General features: G+C 44.5%; 1 protein-coding gene across 2 annotated transcripts in view; it reads left to right on the forward strand.

The window, feature by feature from the left end:
- PDE8A (phosphodiesterase 8A) overlaps positions 1–15367 on the forward strand; it is a 148987-nt gene that overhangs the window by 74116 nt on the left and 59504 nt on the right. For both annotated transcript variants that reach the window (XM_057720858.1, XM_057720859.1), the window contains 3 exons: positions 1672–1862; positions 9886–9942; positions 10574–10628. In XM_057720858.1, the coding sequence (XP_057576841.1) occupies positions 1672–1862; positions 9886–9942; positions 10574–10628 (303 nt within the window). The remainder of the gene's footprint in view (positions 1–1671; positions 1863–9885; positions 9943–10573; positions 10629–15367) is intronic.

The following is a 15367-nucleotide window of genomic DNA, read 5'->3' on the forward strand; positions in this document are numbered from 1 at the left end:
AGTTTCCTGGCCAGGGATTGAACCTGGGCGCCCTGAATTGGGAACACAGAATCTTACCCACTGGACCACCAGGGAAATCCCGTTACTTTTTTTTTAAATTTATTTAAAATTTTTTTTGACTGCGTTGGGTCTTCCTTGCTGCGCACAGGCTTTCTCTAGTTGTGGAGAGTGGAGGCTACTCTTCTTGTGGTACGTGGGCTTCTCATTGCGGTGGCTTCTCTCATTGTGGAGCACGAGCTTTTGGCATGTGGGCTTCAGTAGTTGTGGCACACGCGTTCTAGAGCACAGGCTCAGTAGTTGTGGTGCGTGGGCTTCGTTGCTCTGCGGCATGTAGGATCTTCCGGGACCAGGGCTCGAACCCATGTCCCCTGGCAGGCGGGTTCTTAACCACTGGACCACCAGGGAAATCTGGTTACATTTTTTAAAATGTGAAAAGGACTGGCGGAACTGTGCTCTCTGAGCTGTTTGCAGTTGTGGTATTTGTGCACCTGGGTAAGATTAGAGGGACTAAGGGTTGGGGAATAGGGTTTTTGTCAGCTCTGCAGTCTCTTTCCCTCAGGCTGTCCCACAGTTGCCCCCCTTAGTCAGTTTGGGTGTGAAGGGATGGAGCAGTGCGCTCCTGAGCCAGGCTTGGTGTGGCTTGGTGTGGGGGCCTGGCTGCGCAGGGGCGGGGCAGCAGACCCAGGCCTCACCCTGGCTAGGCACAAGGACAGCCAGCTATCTCTTGCACCTGGTGCTGTTCCTGTATCATTAAATGGGCAGGTTTTGAAGTGGAACGTTTGGTCTACTTTAAATCTCCTCTCTTATAATCAGAGTAACTTTTTTTAACTTGAAAGAATTGTGTAAAGTCTTGAGTCAGAATATTTAAATGCATTATTTAAAGTATTAAGTATTCTAGGAGTTTGACAGAAATATTGGCATTTGCCATCGAAGGACTTACCTAGTTAACGCACTGTTTTTTGTTTTGTTTTTTATGTTTTAGATTTATTTATTATTTTATTTTTGGCTGCATTGGGTCTTTGTTGCTGTGCACGGGCTTTCTCTAGCTGTGGCGAGTGGGGCATTGTGGTGCGCGGGCTTCTCAGTGCAGTGGCTTCTCTTGTTGTGGAGCACGGGCTCTAGGCATGAGGGCTTCAGTAGTTGCGGCACATGGGCTCAGTAGTTGTGGCTCACGGACTTCAGAGCTCAGGCTCAGTAGTTGTGGCGCACGGGCTTAGTTGCTCTGCAGCATGTGGGATCTTCCTGGACCAGGGCTCGAACCTATGTCCCCTGCATTGGCAGGCAGATTCTTAACCACTGAGCCACCAGGGAAGTCCCTAGTTAACTTACTGTTTACTAAAATAAATATTTGTGTGTTTTAATTGATCCGTTTTACGATAAAATAATCAAGTCTTTGTTGGGTTCTTCCACTGGGCTTATTAGCTAAAGAAATAAACATATGATCCATCCACTGACTTCCAGACTGAGAACAGATAGAATAGCACTAATTTCAGGGAGCTGAGTGATAACGTCCCTGAGTTACGTGTAGGAAAAGGATTTATTCAACCTATAATGCTCACATCTATGTACTTGCCTTGAAAACACTTGGGAGTTTTCTGTGGCTTGTTAAGAAACGACAATTCTAATAATATGTTTTTTTTAAAAAGAAGTGTTCATGCTTTTTTGCTTCAGGTACTTTTAGTGTTTACGAAAGAAGATAACCAGTGTAATGGATTCTGTAGGGCGTGTGAAAAAGCAGGGTTTACGTGTACAGTTACCAAGGACGCTCAGACTGCCCTTGCCTGTTTCCTGGACAAACATCACGACATCATCATCATCGACCACAGAAGTGCCCGACAGCTGGATGCAGAGGTGCTGTGCAGGTAAGCCTGCGACTCGGGCCTCAGGAGTCCCACTGGCATCTGTGACCGTAAATGCAGCCGCAAGATACGTTGTTAAATTAAGTGTCTTTTAAGTTGCCTTCCACGCAGGTAAAATAAGCAAGACGTTAGAATATTATTATTTCTAGGAGTGATCTTTATCTCTCTTGTTTTGCTTTGCTTAAAACAGTAAGAAAATATGAATGTGAACTGTTAAGAAGGTTAAGATGAAATCCTATACATAATTAACCACAACTGTCACCTGCATAGTACTGCAGCAAGAGTTACTGTAATTTTCTAGATGTTTTTAAAGTTATAAAAAACTTGAAGATTGTCTTCTAATGTTAGGTGAATATGCTTTGTTCCTAACACTTGCTGAATATCAATCTCATGAGAGAGTTGGGGTAGCAGACATAAATTTAAGAAAAGTGCTTTCTAAAAAAAGTCATTTGCTGCTGATGGAAGCAAGGCAAAGTGAAATATCAATTTTATTTAAAAAATCTTTATTTTGGGGGAGACAAATCATAATTTTAATATAATGTAAAATTTTGTAATGTATTAAAGGAGATAGAAAAGGTTAAAAAGCAAATATAACAGGGGTTAAAAACTAAGCTGACAGGAAAATGACATCCTGTAAGAAGGTTGTTTACAGGTACGTGGTGATTTCCATGTATTTGAGAGTTCATCTTTCAGGTAGTCAGACAAGGTGGCTTTCACCCGGTTACAATCCACCTCCAGTAAAGCGTCCCTCTGACCTTGGTCTAGTGCCTGCCATGCTGCCTGTGTTCCTTTCCTGTTTCTGTCTTGTTGATGGCAGTTAGCCATTGTCACCGTAGGCCAGAGTTGTTTGATGTGTTATCCGACAGTGCACCCATGAGGGATGCGGAGATGTGGAGAGAGCTCTGACCCTGGGTCCTACACTCGGCTCTTCCCTTGCCCAGTTGCCTGCCTTTGGGGAGCTCTCTGTCTTCTCCAAGGATGTGTCTTCTCAGCTGTAAATTTGCAACACTTGGTTTCCAAGGTCCTTTCTGTTTCTAACATTTGATGGATAGCACTCAGAGGAAGGGGAGAAAAAATCTTAGTTACGTGGTGCTCGTAGTCTTGGTGGACTGCTGCGAGGCAGGAGAAGTATCTAAGGAGAGCCAGAGAGCCCAGGCAGAAAAGGTGACGGGGGCGAGGTGCTGAGGAAAACTTGGCTTCCTTCACAGTCTTGTCCAGGTCCAAACCTGGCCACAGGTATGTACTGGCCAGCGACGTTCATACTCATAATAAAGATGGCTCTGCTAGACCGTCCTGTGTTATAAAAGAAAGATTACGTTGTGGTGGTTATGCTCTACTTTTTTTATTGTGGTCAAATACACGTAACATACAATCATGCTCCACTTTTTGAAGGAGGAAAATGTACTATTGTTACACATTTTGGGAATATTCTAAACAAATAGGGTAACTCATTCAGCAAATTTTAAAATTGATATATCAATTTACAGTCTATAGAGTTTTAAAATAGAGAATGTGACCTGGGTTGCTTAATATGCGGTTTTAGAGAAGCATAGACTGTCGTGCGTGCATGTCCTCTACCAAGTCCCCACCACCTTCCATCCAGCCTCTGCTGGGGGTTAGGGTTTCTCAAAGTAAAGTTCTGAATTTCAGAATTTCTCTTCCATGTTGAGCCCAACTTTGTCCACATTTGGCCCACAGGTCACTAAAACAGTTCTAATCTCCTTCCCCAGATTTCCAGCATTTGAGGGCAGGAATGGTCTTTTCTGGGTGGAGCACATCCACACTGCTGTCAGTGGCTCCTTACAGAGTATGGTTTCATATTCCAGCCCCGTCAAGGGGTCCTCCTCTGAGTAGCTTCTTCCAGTCAAGAGCTTCTGTAAGCATGGCTCCAGAACTGAAAAGCTCACTGGTTTGGGTAGATGACTGCAGAGTCAGCAGAAGGGTCACCCCCCTGTGTTGGCCAGGGAGCAGACCTCTACAAATGCACCCCAGTCACGTTCCTTTCCTGACGGTTGTGTCACAGCCCTGGCCAGGAATCTGAAGTCTTTCTTGCTAGCTCTGTCCTACCACATCATTTTTATCTTGTTGACTGAGGATTTGGAGGATGGGGTTGGGGGGTCCTTGTGCCATTCTTAGTGAGTTTTCTAGAGGTAAGAGTGGCCCTGATTTGTTTTGCTAGTTTTGTCAGTTTTATCTCCGTTCTAGCCCTTACCTGGTTTTTCTCCATTAAGATCATCCCTTTAAGGGTGCCTGTCCTCTATGGACTGTTCCTTCAAGGAATCTTTCCAGGTTCTCCCTGCTGAACCTGCTTTTGCCCTCTTTCCCCACTTACACAGCTTATGAGACCTTAGCGCTGGCAGAGCTCTGTCTATCCCTTCATCTTTATTTTGGGATACGTGATCAGCACTCCCTGTGAAGGGTTTTTCATCAGTTGCTGACTTGTCTAAATGATTAGCATTCAGCGGTATCTCTATTGGGGACATGTGGTACTCCTTATACTTCTTATCAGATGCCTTCCTAAAGGCTAAATATTCTGTCTGCGGCGGTATTTTCAAATTCACTAGTTGAGGAAACCCTACTTGCAGATTTTCTTACTTTGGGGCGCTGTGTTTGGTACCAGAGCTACATAGGTGAGTGAGACATGGTTCTTGCCTCCGAGGAGCAAATGCTCTCTTTGGCGGGGCAAGTGAGCAGTTTCTGTACAGGCTCATAAATGCCCACAGAGGTTGTCCATACGGAGCAGTGCAGGTGTCTGTGTCAAGGAGGGCTTCACAGGGGATGTTTGAGTTGAGTCCCAAAGGATGAGCGGGAGTTTTGAAAGGAAGGAAGGTGGAGAAAACATTCCAGGTGGAGGAAGCAGCATGTGTAGGACCAGGCAGGGTGTCCAGGGGTCCTCTGCCTCGTGTTGGGTGGATGCTGGATCCGGCAGGTATGGGACGTGGCTCAGGATGAGGCTGAAGCAGCAGAGGAGCCTGATTGGGAGGGCCTTGTGTGTTGAGCCAAAGGCTTTGGACTTTGCCCTGAAGGCAGTTGAGTCCCTGGCGTGTTCTACGTATTCTTACACAGGGGAGCATCAGAAGCACACTGCCGGAACGCTGTGGCTCCTGCCAGTGGAGTGGGAGACAGAAGGAGTGGAGGCCTGCCAGCCAGCTGTGAGGCTGAGGTCAGGGCCTCCTCCCAACTTCCTACAGAGACAAAAAACGAACCACAGCAATTAACAAACCAAAGATAAGACAACAGATGTGTCAAAAGTTGGGAGACAGAAAAGGACAGGGAGATAGTTGGGAGACAGAAAAGATCCCACTGTATCTCTTGTGCTATGGGGACTAATAAAGAAGCTTGTTCCTGGAATGTCCTGTGCGTACTTCAGCCTCTGAAGCTGAAATTCCAGCGACCCTGAAGGAAGGAAGTGGGAAGAGGCTTCGCTTCACTCCCACTGTGTCCTGCTGAGCCTGGGATGCTGGAGTTGCCCCGACCAGAGCCAAGCACCACCACTTCTGTGATTTATTTTCTACATCCACTGGGAAACCCAAGACAGGGAGCAGAGGGAGATGGACAAAGACGTGGTTTTTCCTACCATGTTATAAGAAGGGGCAGAGGCATAAGGAGCCCGGGAACAGTCCTTCATATACTGCAATTTCAAAAGAGCAAACTGTATCAATTCTCAGGTTTAGCCAGAGAATGGGAGAGAGCAGGCCAGGAGTCTACTCTGTGCAGCAGACCCGTGCATGCCTGCTGGCAGCGCTCTCTGAGCGTGAGCTTGCGCCCGTTGACCTGATCTGCGGGCCCAGACCTAAGAGGAGCATGGCTGCTTCCCAGCAGAGGGGTGCAAGGGAGACTCCTCTGACCCTCTCTGCTGCAGACACTCAGCCTGGGTTGGTGTCTCTCCTGTTCAGGGATAAAGAAGGGGACCTGTAAGAAGCTGCTAAATTATGGAGGGGGAAAGAAGAGCCTTAAAGGCTAAGGAAATTATTTTCTATAAGAAACCAAAGAACCTTTTAGAACACATGCTTAGTATACTGAGAAGAAATACTCCTCTGTGCAACAGGAGCAGGGCTCTGTAATGAAAGGGAAGGTTTTTATAAAGGGAGATGGAGGAAGTGAAGCACTGCATAGAAACCCAACGTACGTTAACAGAATTAAGTCTGTGTTGAACGCAGAAGCAAGATTGAACTCAGAGTGCTGGGTGCTTTCATAACAATGTCTGGTTTTACCTTGCTCTGAAGATCCTTTTAACTACTGTAAATTTCATTCTTTTCAACGTGAAACTCATTCCACCGTGGCAGAGGGAACAGTGGCAAAGTACAAGTAATGGAGTTGTGCTTTTGTAAAATTTAACGCATCGAAGGGCCTTGCTTATGTTCTTACAGTAAGCCTCCATCATGTGGCCTTTTTTGCAGTTTTGTATCAAGGCCATCATCAGAATTATTTGTAGTTTCCTAGTGTATCTGCAGACTGGTAGTTGCCCCCCAATACCCATTTCTACTCTTTTCTTAATAGTAGAATTTCTAGTGTTTCGGTGGGAATATGACCACCTAGAAAATATCCTGCATTCCCTAGGTTTTCTTGCAGTTGGCCAATGGACGTGTCATGTGCACCTTCTGGAAAGTGTCCTTGAAGGGAGAGTGCATGCCCTTCTTCCTGTGCCTGGAATGTGGATGTTGTGGCTAGAGTTCAGCATCTATCTTGGGCCATGAGGAAGAAACCGCCTTACAGACAATAATAGAGAAACGTAAGACAGAAGGAACCCAGTTTCTGAGGCTGCAGAGTGCCACTGCAGCTTGGACTGCCACCTCCACACCTTTCATGTGGGAGACAAGTCTTGTTGAAGCCACTTGGGAGTTTTCTGTTACGCATTGCCAAATCAAGGGCAAATGTTACACCAGGTAGCATGGTTCTGGGAGCTTACCAGTATGCTTGTGCAGCCTTTCAGAATCTCATGCTGTAGGCTTACACCCCATCTTTTTTTTTTAAGATTTTTTTTTTGATGTGGACCCTTTTTTAAAAAAAAAATACTTATTTATTGGCTGTATTGGGTCTTCATTGCTACACATGGGCTTTCTCTAGTTGCGGCGAGTCGGGGCTACTCTTCATTATGGTGCGCGGGCTTCTCATTGTGGTGGCTTCTCTTGTTGCAGAGCACGGACTCTAGGCATGTGGGCTCCAGTGGTTGTGGCAGGCAGCCTCAATAGTTGTGGCTCACAGGCTTAGTTGGTCCAAGGCATGTGGGATCTTCCTGGAGCAGGGATTGAACCCGTGTCCCCTGCATTGGCAGGCAGATTCTTAACCACTGCGCCACCTAGGAAGTCCTGGACCATTTTTTTTATTAAAGTCTTTATTGAACTTGTTACAATATTGCTTCTGTTTTATGTTTTGATTTTTTGGCCACCAGACATGGGATCTTAGCTCCCCAGCCAGGGATCTAACCCACACCCCCTGCATTGGAAGGCAAAATCTTAACCTCTGGACTACCAGAGAAGTTGCTCACACCCCATCTTTTTTTCTGACTTCTTGAAATCTTCTATCCTAATGTCTGGATATACATTTTGATGAGGCCATGTCATTTCTTTCTTAGTTTTCATGGATTCTAAAGTAAAGGGTGTTATTTCTCAACCCAGGTTTCTGACATTTCTATTTCCTAGCCAATTCTTCCTTCTTATGGACCAGAAAAAGTTAAGAATACACTCCTGCCTTTTCATACAATGTTAGACCTCCTTTGCAGGGATCAGCTTGTCTCTAGGAAACACGGTCTTTTCTTTCACTTTGTCCTTAGCCCAGTCCCCCTCATCCCTGTATCCAAATCTGCTTTCTAAGATCATCTGCGTGGTTGCCTACTTGCTATTATACCACTCAGATCTCTGTTTTTCTTGTAAAAAGATGAGAGCTGGTTTGAGATGGCTGGCTGCATACTTTTTTTTTTCTTTAAGAACTTTTATTGACATACAGTAAACTGCAAATATTTAAAATGTACGATTTGATTTTTTTTTCTTATTAGTCATGTGTATATGCTGGCTGCATACTTAAATTGCCTTTTCTCCCTGTAAATCTTCATGATATGATAGAAGTATGAACACAAGAACAACTGCAGTGTACTAAGAAGTCATGGAAAGACCATGTCTTTCATTCCCTTTTTAAGCTTAGTGCTAGCGTATTAGCCAACAGGTTTGAACAGTGACCTGGCCTTGTCTTTGTGAGTGTCTGCCACCCCAGGCATCCTCCCGAGCAGAAACAGCCCTTCCCATGGCTCTTTGTCCAGGAGGGTGAGCTTGGCTATTCTCCAGGCAGAGAGACCATGGTTGGACCAGGGCCTAGCACCTGGTCAGCGTGCCTTGCGGTGACCTGTGAGAGGGCTCTTCCAGCAGAGCCATGCAGAGAGTGCTCTTTAGGTTGGCTTCCTCTGGAGACAGTAAGCAAGTGGAAGCTGGAGGAGTCGAATGGGCACTGGGCAAAGCAGAAGTGTTGAGAGGGAGAAAGGGGGAGAGAGAGAGAGAGAAGAGGGAGAGGGAGCGTGTTACGAGCCACGTGGCCCATGAGAGAGCTGGCTTGTCCGTAGGGCTGCTTTTCCATCCCTGAGCACCTTCCCAACCCCAGAGCCAGTCTGCGTCTATCGTTGGACTCTAAGCCTTTCTCACCCTGAGCGCCATGAAAACATTAGGCCTAAGTGCCCTGAGGCAGGGGTGGGCACAGGGGAACACAGTCAGGCCCATTCATTTATGTATTGTCCGTGCCTGCTCTCATGCTACAATGGCAGAATTGAGTAGTTGTGACAGAGCCTGTATGGCCCGAAAAGCCTAAAATATTTACTATCTGGCCCTTCACAGAAAAATTTTGCCAAAACTGAGGCATCCATTGTATATGATGAATTGACTTTTCTCTTATGCATCTGGAATGGTTATGTTGTATATCATGCGCGGGAGAATTGAGGAATAGTCACGCAAATCAGTTCCTGTGCTCTGTGATTCAGAAGTAACACAAGTGATTCTTGAACCAACAGAGCTGAAGTAATAAGGCAGTAAGTCTGGGCTGTTCTCTGTCCCATCCTGGACACGTTCTGACTTGGCTGGGGCCGTCTGGATCTGGTCCTCTCCATACCCCTCAAGTCACCCTCGCGTGTGAGTCCTCTTCCTTCCAGGCCAGCGGCCGAGTTCCTCCCTCTTCCTGTGGCCTGGCTCTTCTTCTCCAGAGAGGCCTGCTTTCCTTCCCAGTGTAGGAAGGGCCACAGTCATTGCATATCTCCAGTGGAGCAATTTCTTTTCCTTCTCTCCTCTCTGTCACATTTATCTCTGCCCTGTCTCATCGCTTGGCTGGATTTTCATTCCCCGGGGCTTCCTGGGAAGCTGCTTCTCCAGAAAGGTTAAATTCAGTCCCCGTGGGCAGCCTCGTACTCCTGGGGTAATTTCAGTGAAGCAGCGTCTCGTACTTTCCTCGACCAGTTTTCCATTCTTCATGTTTCCTGTCAGCTGTTGATTCTCCTCGCTCTGGCTGATAAGAATATCTTGCATTTCGTAGTTCTGAATATTTATCGTGACTGTTTCTTGCCTGCGTCCTACTTGGGAACCCTCCTTTGTGCTGTTTAGAGTGCAGTGCGGAGCTGAGGCTTGGGTGTCTCCACCTCCGCCGTAATCATTGCCATCAGCTAGTGGTGATGCACGTGAACTTGCATCTTCCTCTGGTGGGAAGAGACGACGAACCCCTCTCATGTAAGCCCCAGGTAGGGAGAATTCCCTACCTGAAAACAGCTTAGGTTAACACAGACCAGAGCAAGTAGAAGGCACATCCTCTGAGCCAGCTGTTCTCGTCACATCCCGTAATTGTTAGGGTTACCACAAGCCACTGGTTAGGAGTTTGTCCCCCAAAGAGAGAGAGATCAGTAGCCCAGAGGGTGACTCCAGAGTATGAAGGGATCTTTTGCTCTCCCTTCTCCCTCTCCCCCAACTTTAATTGTTCTACCAAAAATGATTTAGGTGTATTTAGTTTTTAAAGAATTGCTTTAAATTTATTTTAAAAACCTTTTTTTTTTTTCAAGGTCTATCAGAGCATCAAAACTCTCAGAAAACACAGTTATTATTGGTGTTGTACGCAGGTAAGATATTTCTTTTCTTTCTTTCTCTCTTTCTTCTCTCTCTCTCATATCACCCTTTTTAGTTTTTTTTTTTTCTTTATTCTTTTTTATTTTATTTCACTTTGGCACTTAAATTCATGGTTGGAGTTTGTACTCTCATACTGGGTTTTGTGATTTTGGACTGCCTTTCACTTTAGAAATAGGCAAACCACGAGAGAATTCCATTCCTAAAGTATGAATGTTTTCCAGGCATATTTTCTAGGGACTTATAACTCCAAATATCTATGAGGATTTGAATTATACATGATTGGGGGAAATCTTATATTTCATTTTAAAATTGGAGGTAAGGAAAGAATAGAAATAATTTAGTTTAAATTAAAATTTTTACATATCAGATAGATATATGGTCACTCCTGTCTCCTGGCTATAATCTCTGTATTTCAAGCATTAATGTATACTGCCAAAAAGCCAAATGTGAAACTAAAACAGAAAACTGTTTTCAACTTTATATGTTTGATTTGTATGTTAATCTAATTCATCTAAAAGTACTCATTATATGACAGTGATAATATTATGTGAATTAGTGAAGAGTTAAGATGTGAGATGTAATTGATAAAAACTGTCTCTAACCATTTACTATGTTTTTTCAAAGGGCGGATAGAGAAGAGTCATCTGTAAGGCCCCTTATTGCTGCTGGCTTTACAAGGGTATGTACCCACTTTTTTGTCATATGAGTATAATTCAGCATCACAAGTTATTTCCTCTGTTTAGAGCTCAGCAGTAGTTTTGAATTAATTTGAAGAAAAAAAAACCTGTCCTTATGCTGTGTTATAGTTTGGTTTAACTTTATAATCTGGTAATCTAATAATCCACAACACTTTGCTTTCTTAGTCTCTCAACTATGCCTGCCAAAGTCATGTAAACATAATAAAATCTCCTTTAATGGCTTACTCATTAAAAGTTATACCATAAGATGTGTTGTGAGAATGCTTACATGTATATGTGCAACTTTAAAGCCAGTTCAAGGATTCTGGAAGTAAGACCTCCCCAACATGGCTCCCTCTCTTTCCATCCCTGGCTCCAATGTCTTGGTATCGCTTAAGCCAAAAAGCTTCTGAAGGCTTTGGTCAGCTGGTTGCCAGTGAGCTTTGGGAATCATGATGGAGAGAGCTTATGTAAGGCTGATTGTTGGGCAGATTTGTAGCCCAAATTAATATCAGTGAGGTAGTCCAGAAACCTCAAGCCTTGAATTTAAAGTGATTCTGGATGGTAGCACTCCAAGGTATCTGGAAGAAGCAAATACAAATCCTCCCAGAGGAAGATACTTTCTTCTCTGGCCTCCAAGAATCTCTGCAAGTAATCTTTCAAGGGCAGCAGGCAGCCCTCAGTCAGCATTAACCAATCCACCAGGAGACAAGGTGTTGAGAGTGAGAACTAGCCGGGGAAGAAAGACACCAGGAACAGACCCTCACAGTCCTCAGAAATTAGAATGATCAGATATGAACTGTAAACAGTTACAATTACACTTATATGTAAAGAAATAAAGACAAGCTTGGAAATATCTGCAAGGAATAGGAAACTACAAAAAGTGACATAGCAAATTTTAAGCAGAACATAATTCCATTTTGAGAAATGTACACATAATAACTGAAAAATTTAAAAGTGAATAGGTCAGAAGAAATTATCCAGCATGTAGCACAAAGGTACAAAAAATAGAAAATTAGGTTTAGAAATGTGGAGGATAGAATGTATGGCTTAGCTGTATATAGCTAGAGTTCCAGAAGGACAGGAGGGAAATGGGGCAGTATATTTGAAGAGAATTTTCCAGAACTAATGAAAGACTATAGTGCACAGATTCCAAAATTCCAAAGTAGAGTAAATAAAAAGAGGACACATCATAGTGAAAAAACAAATAAGCAAAACAAAGAGAAGATCTTAAAATCAGCCAGAGGAAAAAGATTACCTTCAAAAGAATGGCAGACTAACAGCTAGCTTCTCAACAGCAGTAAACAGAAGATAGAAAACAGTGGAGTAATACTCTCAGTGTGATAAAAGAAACTAATTGCCAACCTAGCGTGTTACACCTAGCATAAATACTTTCCAAAATGAGGGTGAAATAAAGACTTTCAGGGATATGAAAATTGAGGCAGTTTGTAAAGAGCAGATTCTCACAAGGATATTCTTAAGGATGTACTTCAAGCAGAAGCAAGGTGAATCCCAAGTGGGAGGCCCAAAAGGAAAGAAGGAATGAGGAACTAGAAAACATGAATGTGGGGTAAATATAATAATAGTAATAATATTATATTAGTAATAATGTCTCATCTGATTAGAGATTACAACGAGAAAAGAATTGTAACCTAAGAGTCACACACCCAGCCAAATTACTGTTTGCCCTTCAGGGCAAAAGAGATGTTCCTTTTGGGAACATAAAATTCAGAGGTGTATTTCCCCAGAAGCCCAATGTGAGGAAAATAATGGAGTAAGGACTTCAACCACAGGACAGATGCACTGGAAGAGAAACTCTAAGATGAGGGAGAAAGTGGTGGAGAGAAGTGGTGGGCAGTGAGCTGCCCTGTGCACGTGCTCCCCCCTCCTTCTCGAGCCCTCCTCCTTCTGTCTCTGTGTGTGTACAGACACATACAGACACAGGTGTGCATGTGTACAGACACAGATATGCGTATGTGTGTGCAATGCAGAATATATATCTTTATATAACATTATATAACATCCAACAATAGCTCAGTATTTAAATTCTAGACTATCTGAGCAAACCCTAGGAGTGTTCAAGGTTTTAGGGGAGGAGGTGGAGGTAAAAGCATTCTCGTGGCCTCACCTAGCAGACAGGGGATGGGGGTGGGCAGTGAAAGTATTCTGAAGTTTTCTTCTTAATAGGAAATGTGCAGACTGGAGCATTGCTCGTGGGAGATATTTGTTCTGGGAATAATTGGAATCTTGTTCTCAAATAATAGTAAAGAAATCTATGTCTGCTTTTGAGATCAGGGAAAAGGAAAGTAACCATTAATAGAAAAGTTTAAGAAAACCTCTGAATTAACAAAATATGGAATTTGTGGGAATTTCCTGGTGGTCCAGTGGTTAGGACTCTGTGCTTTCACTGCCGAGGGCCCAATTTCAATCCCTGGTCAGGGAACCAAGATCCCACAAACTGCGCAGCGTGGCCAAAAAAACCCCCCAAAACACAGAATTTACAGAACTTGACCAAACTGGCAGGTCCAAGGAAGAGGAAACAACAGTGTGAAATCAATTGTAAACACAAAGTAAGATAGGAGTAAGATCAAGTGCATGGGAATGGGCTGAATTCTCCCATTATAGGATAAGCCATTAGATTGGGTTACCAAAGCACAATTATATGATGTTTATAAGACAGTGATGCAGGAGCTTAATAATAAAGAGGTAGTAAATGGAGACAAAAGGAACACAGGAATTCCCATATTAACATCAGATAAGATGGAACTTAAGACTTTGTTTATACACACATAAATTTATATAAAAATTTTAGGTTATTGTTATTACATAGTTTTGTGGTTCTCCCCACAACATTCGCATATATCAGTGCCTGTCCCCATTCCCTGACCTCCAGTAATCCATGTGAGCTTGTATGAGAACAAGCACGTCAGCCAACATGAAGGTGAGCATGCCTTTAAGAATCCCAGATTGAAAGTTGTCGGTCACCTATTCCAGCAGATCGTTAAGTCATCCGAAGATCTTTATGTTATTACTCTTAGATTGCAGAATTGGCTATTCTTAACAAGGAGCTTCGATGCTTCCACTTTCTGGTGAAACTGGTGAAACTTGGGGGCTAGATTATTCATCTTGCCTTGGGTTGTTTGCTTACCTACAGCCACCAGCAGTCATTAAGCTCTTTATTTGTGCAAGGTCATAGATGCCATGTTGGAAATTGCATGTCTGAAATTCTGCATAAGGCAGTCCATCAGCACAGCTTCATGGACTGGAAAGCATGTCCCAGTAGAAAGTCTGGTTAACCATGGGCCTTGTATTTTCCTAGTATAATTGAGTTATCATGAAACTAATTTGAAAATGCAAAAGTAACTGACACACACACTTTCCCTGTCCTCTCCCCCTTACAACTTAATCAGGGAGTCCCCCTGAAGCCTATGCTGAAACCACGGTTAAGTGCATGTCTCTGTGAAAACACTTCCATGCAAAAAGCACGAAAGGTTTTAAGTAGTCATTTTAGAGGTCTGTGACTTAAGAAATATGGAGATAGCAGCAGCCTCACCACTTTGTAAGTGACAAATCCAAGTAGGTTATCAGTCATCAAAGACCACGCGTGGTAACTCATCGTCTCATGCAGAGTCCTGTACCCTCAGGAAACAGAAGGATACTGAGGCGACAGAGGGCCCAGAGACAGAGCAGAGCATCCAGACCTGGAGGGAAGGTGATTCTCCCAAGTCTCACGGCTGAGAGGCAGTGGGGCCCAGCCTTGAGCCCAGCCCTGGACCTGAAAGCCATCACTGCAGTGAGAGCTTTGGGATTCAGGGGACAGTCAGCTACTCTGTGGATTGGCCAGAGTTCAGGATTTCAGCGTGGATAGAGACCTGCTTGCCTCCTCAGTTGGACTTGACAGTTGAGCTTTTGCTGACTAAAACCTCAGACGTTCAGGTTTGGTATCTCTCAACACTGGTTGTGCGTTAGAACCCCCTGAAAAGCTTCCCTGGAGACCCTGTTTCAGTTGGTATGGAGAGGGGTCTGGACGTTGGTATTATTTTGTAAGATTGCAGGGAACTCTAATACGCAGCGAAGGGTTGAGAACCACTGGGTGGGGCCCAGCAAGGTGGGTGTGATGTGCTGTGGGGAAGGCGAGGTTGAGTCGGCTCGGGAGTCTGCAGGGCTGTGGCCCCGGCCCCTCTTGTGCGATGGGCCAGGGAGAGGAGACCGGCTGCTATTCAAGCAAAGGGAAGAGCAGCCTGATTGCTGACGATCCCCGGACCTGCTGTGCTTCTGCACCCTCCATGCCCTGTGGAACCCTTGGCACACGAATGACAGTTGGAGAAGGGCAGGAAAGACAGGATATTTAGACACAGAACAAAGCAGAGGTAGTGAGGGGGAGGGGCAGTCAGCAGGAGCAAGGTGCTGTACTTCTAGTCACATGTGCTTGTTTTTTAACCTTGATGTCCATCTTTGGGGTACAGAAGTTTCGATAGATACATTCACACCCAGTGAAAACTCTAGCTGTGCACGTGGGAGCCCATGACACATAATACACACGTGACTTTGTGTCCTGAGATTTCTCCTGCAGAGCAGGTGAGGCCAGGTAAGCGCGTGGACAGCTGGGGACCCCATCCATCTCAAGTCCCCCCACCTTGTCTACTGGAGTGGCACAAGCACTATGCCCAGAAATCTCTCCTTCCTATTCCTGCCCGGTCAGCAGTGGGCACCTGTGCAGATGGGCGGTGTTCCTGAGGGG

The sequence above is a fragment of the Hippopotamus amphibius genome, chromosome 2 (genome assembly GCF_030028045.1).
Source record: "Hippopotamus amphibius kiboko isolate mHipAmp2 chromosome 2, mHipAmp2.hap2, whole genome shotgun sequence".
NCBI classification, from domain to species: Eukaryota; Metazoa; Chordata; class Mammalia; order Artiodactyla; family Hippopotamidae; genus Hippopotamus; species Hippopotamus amphibius.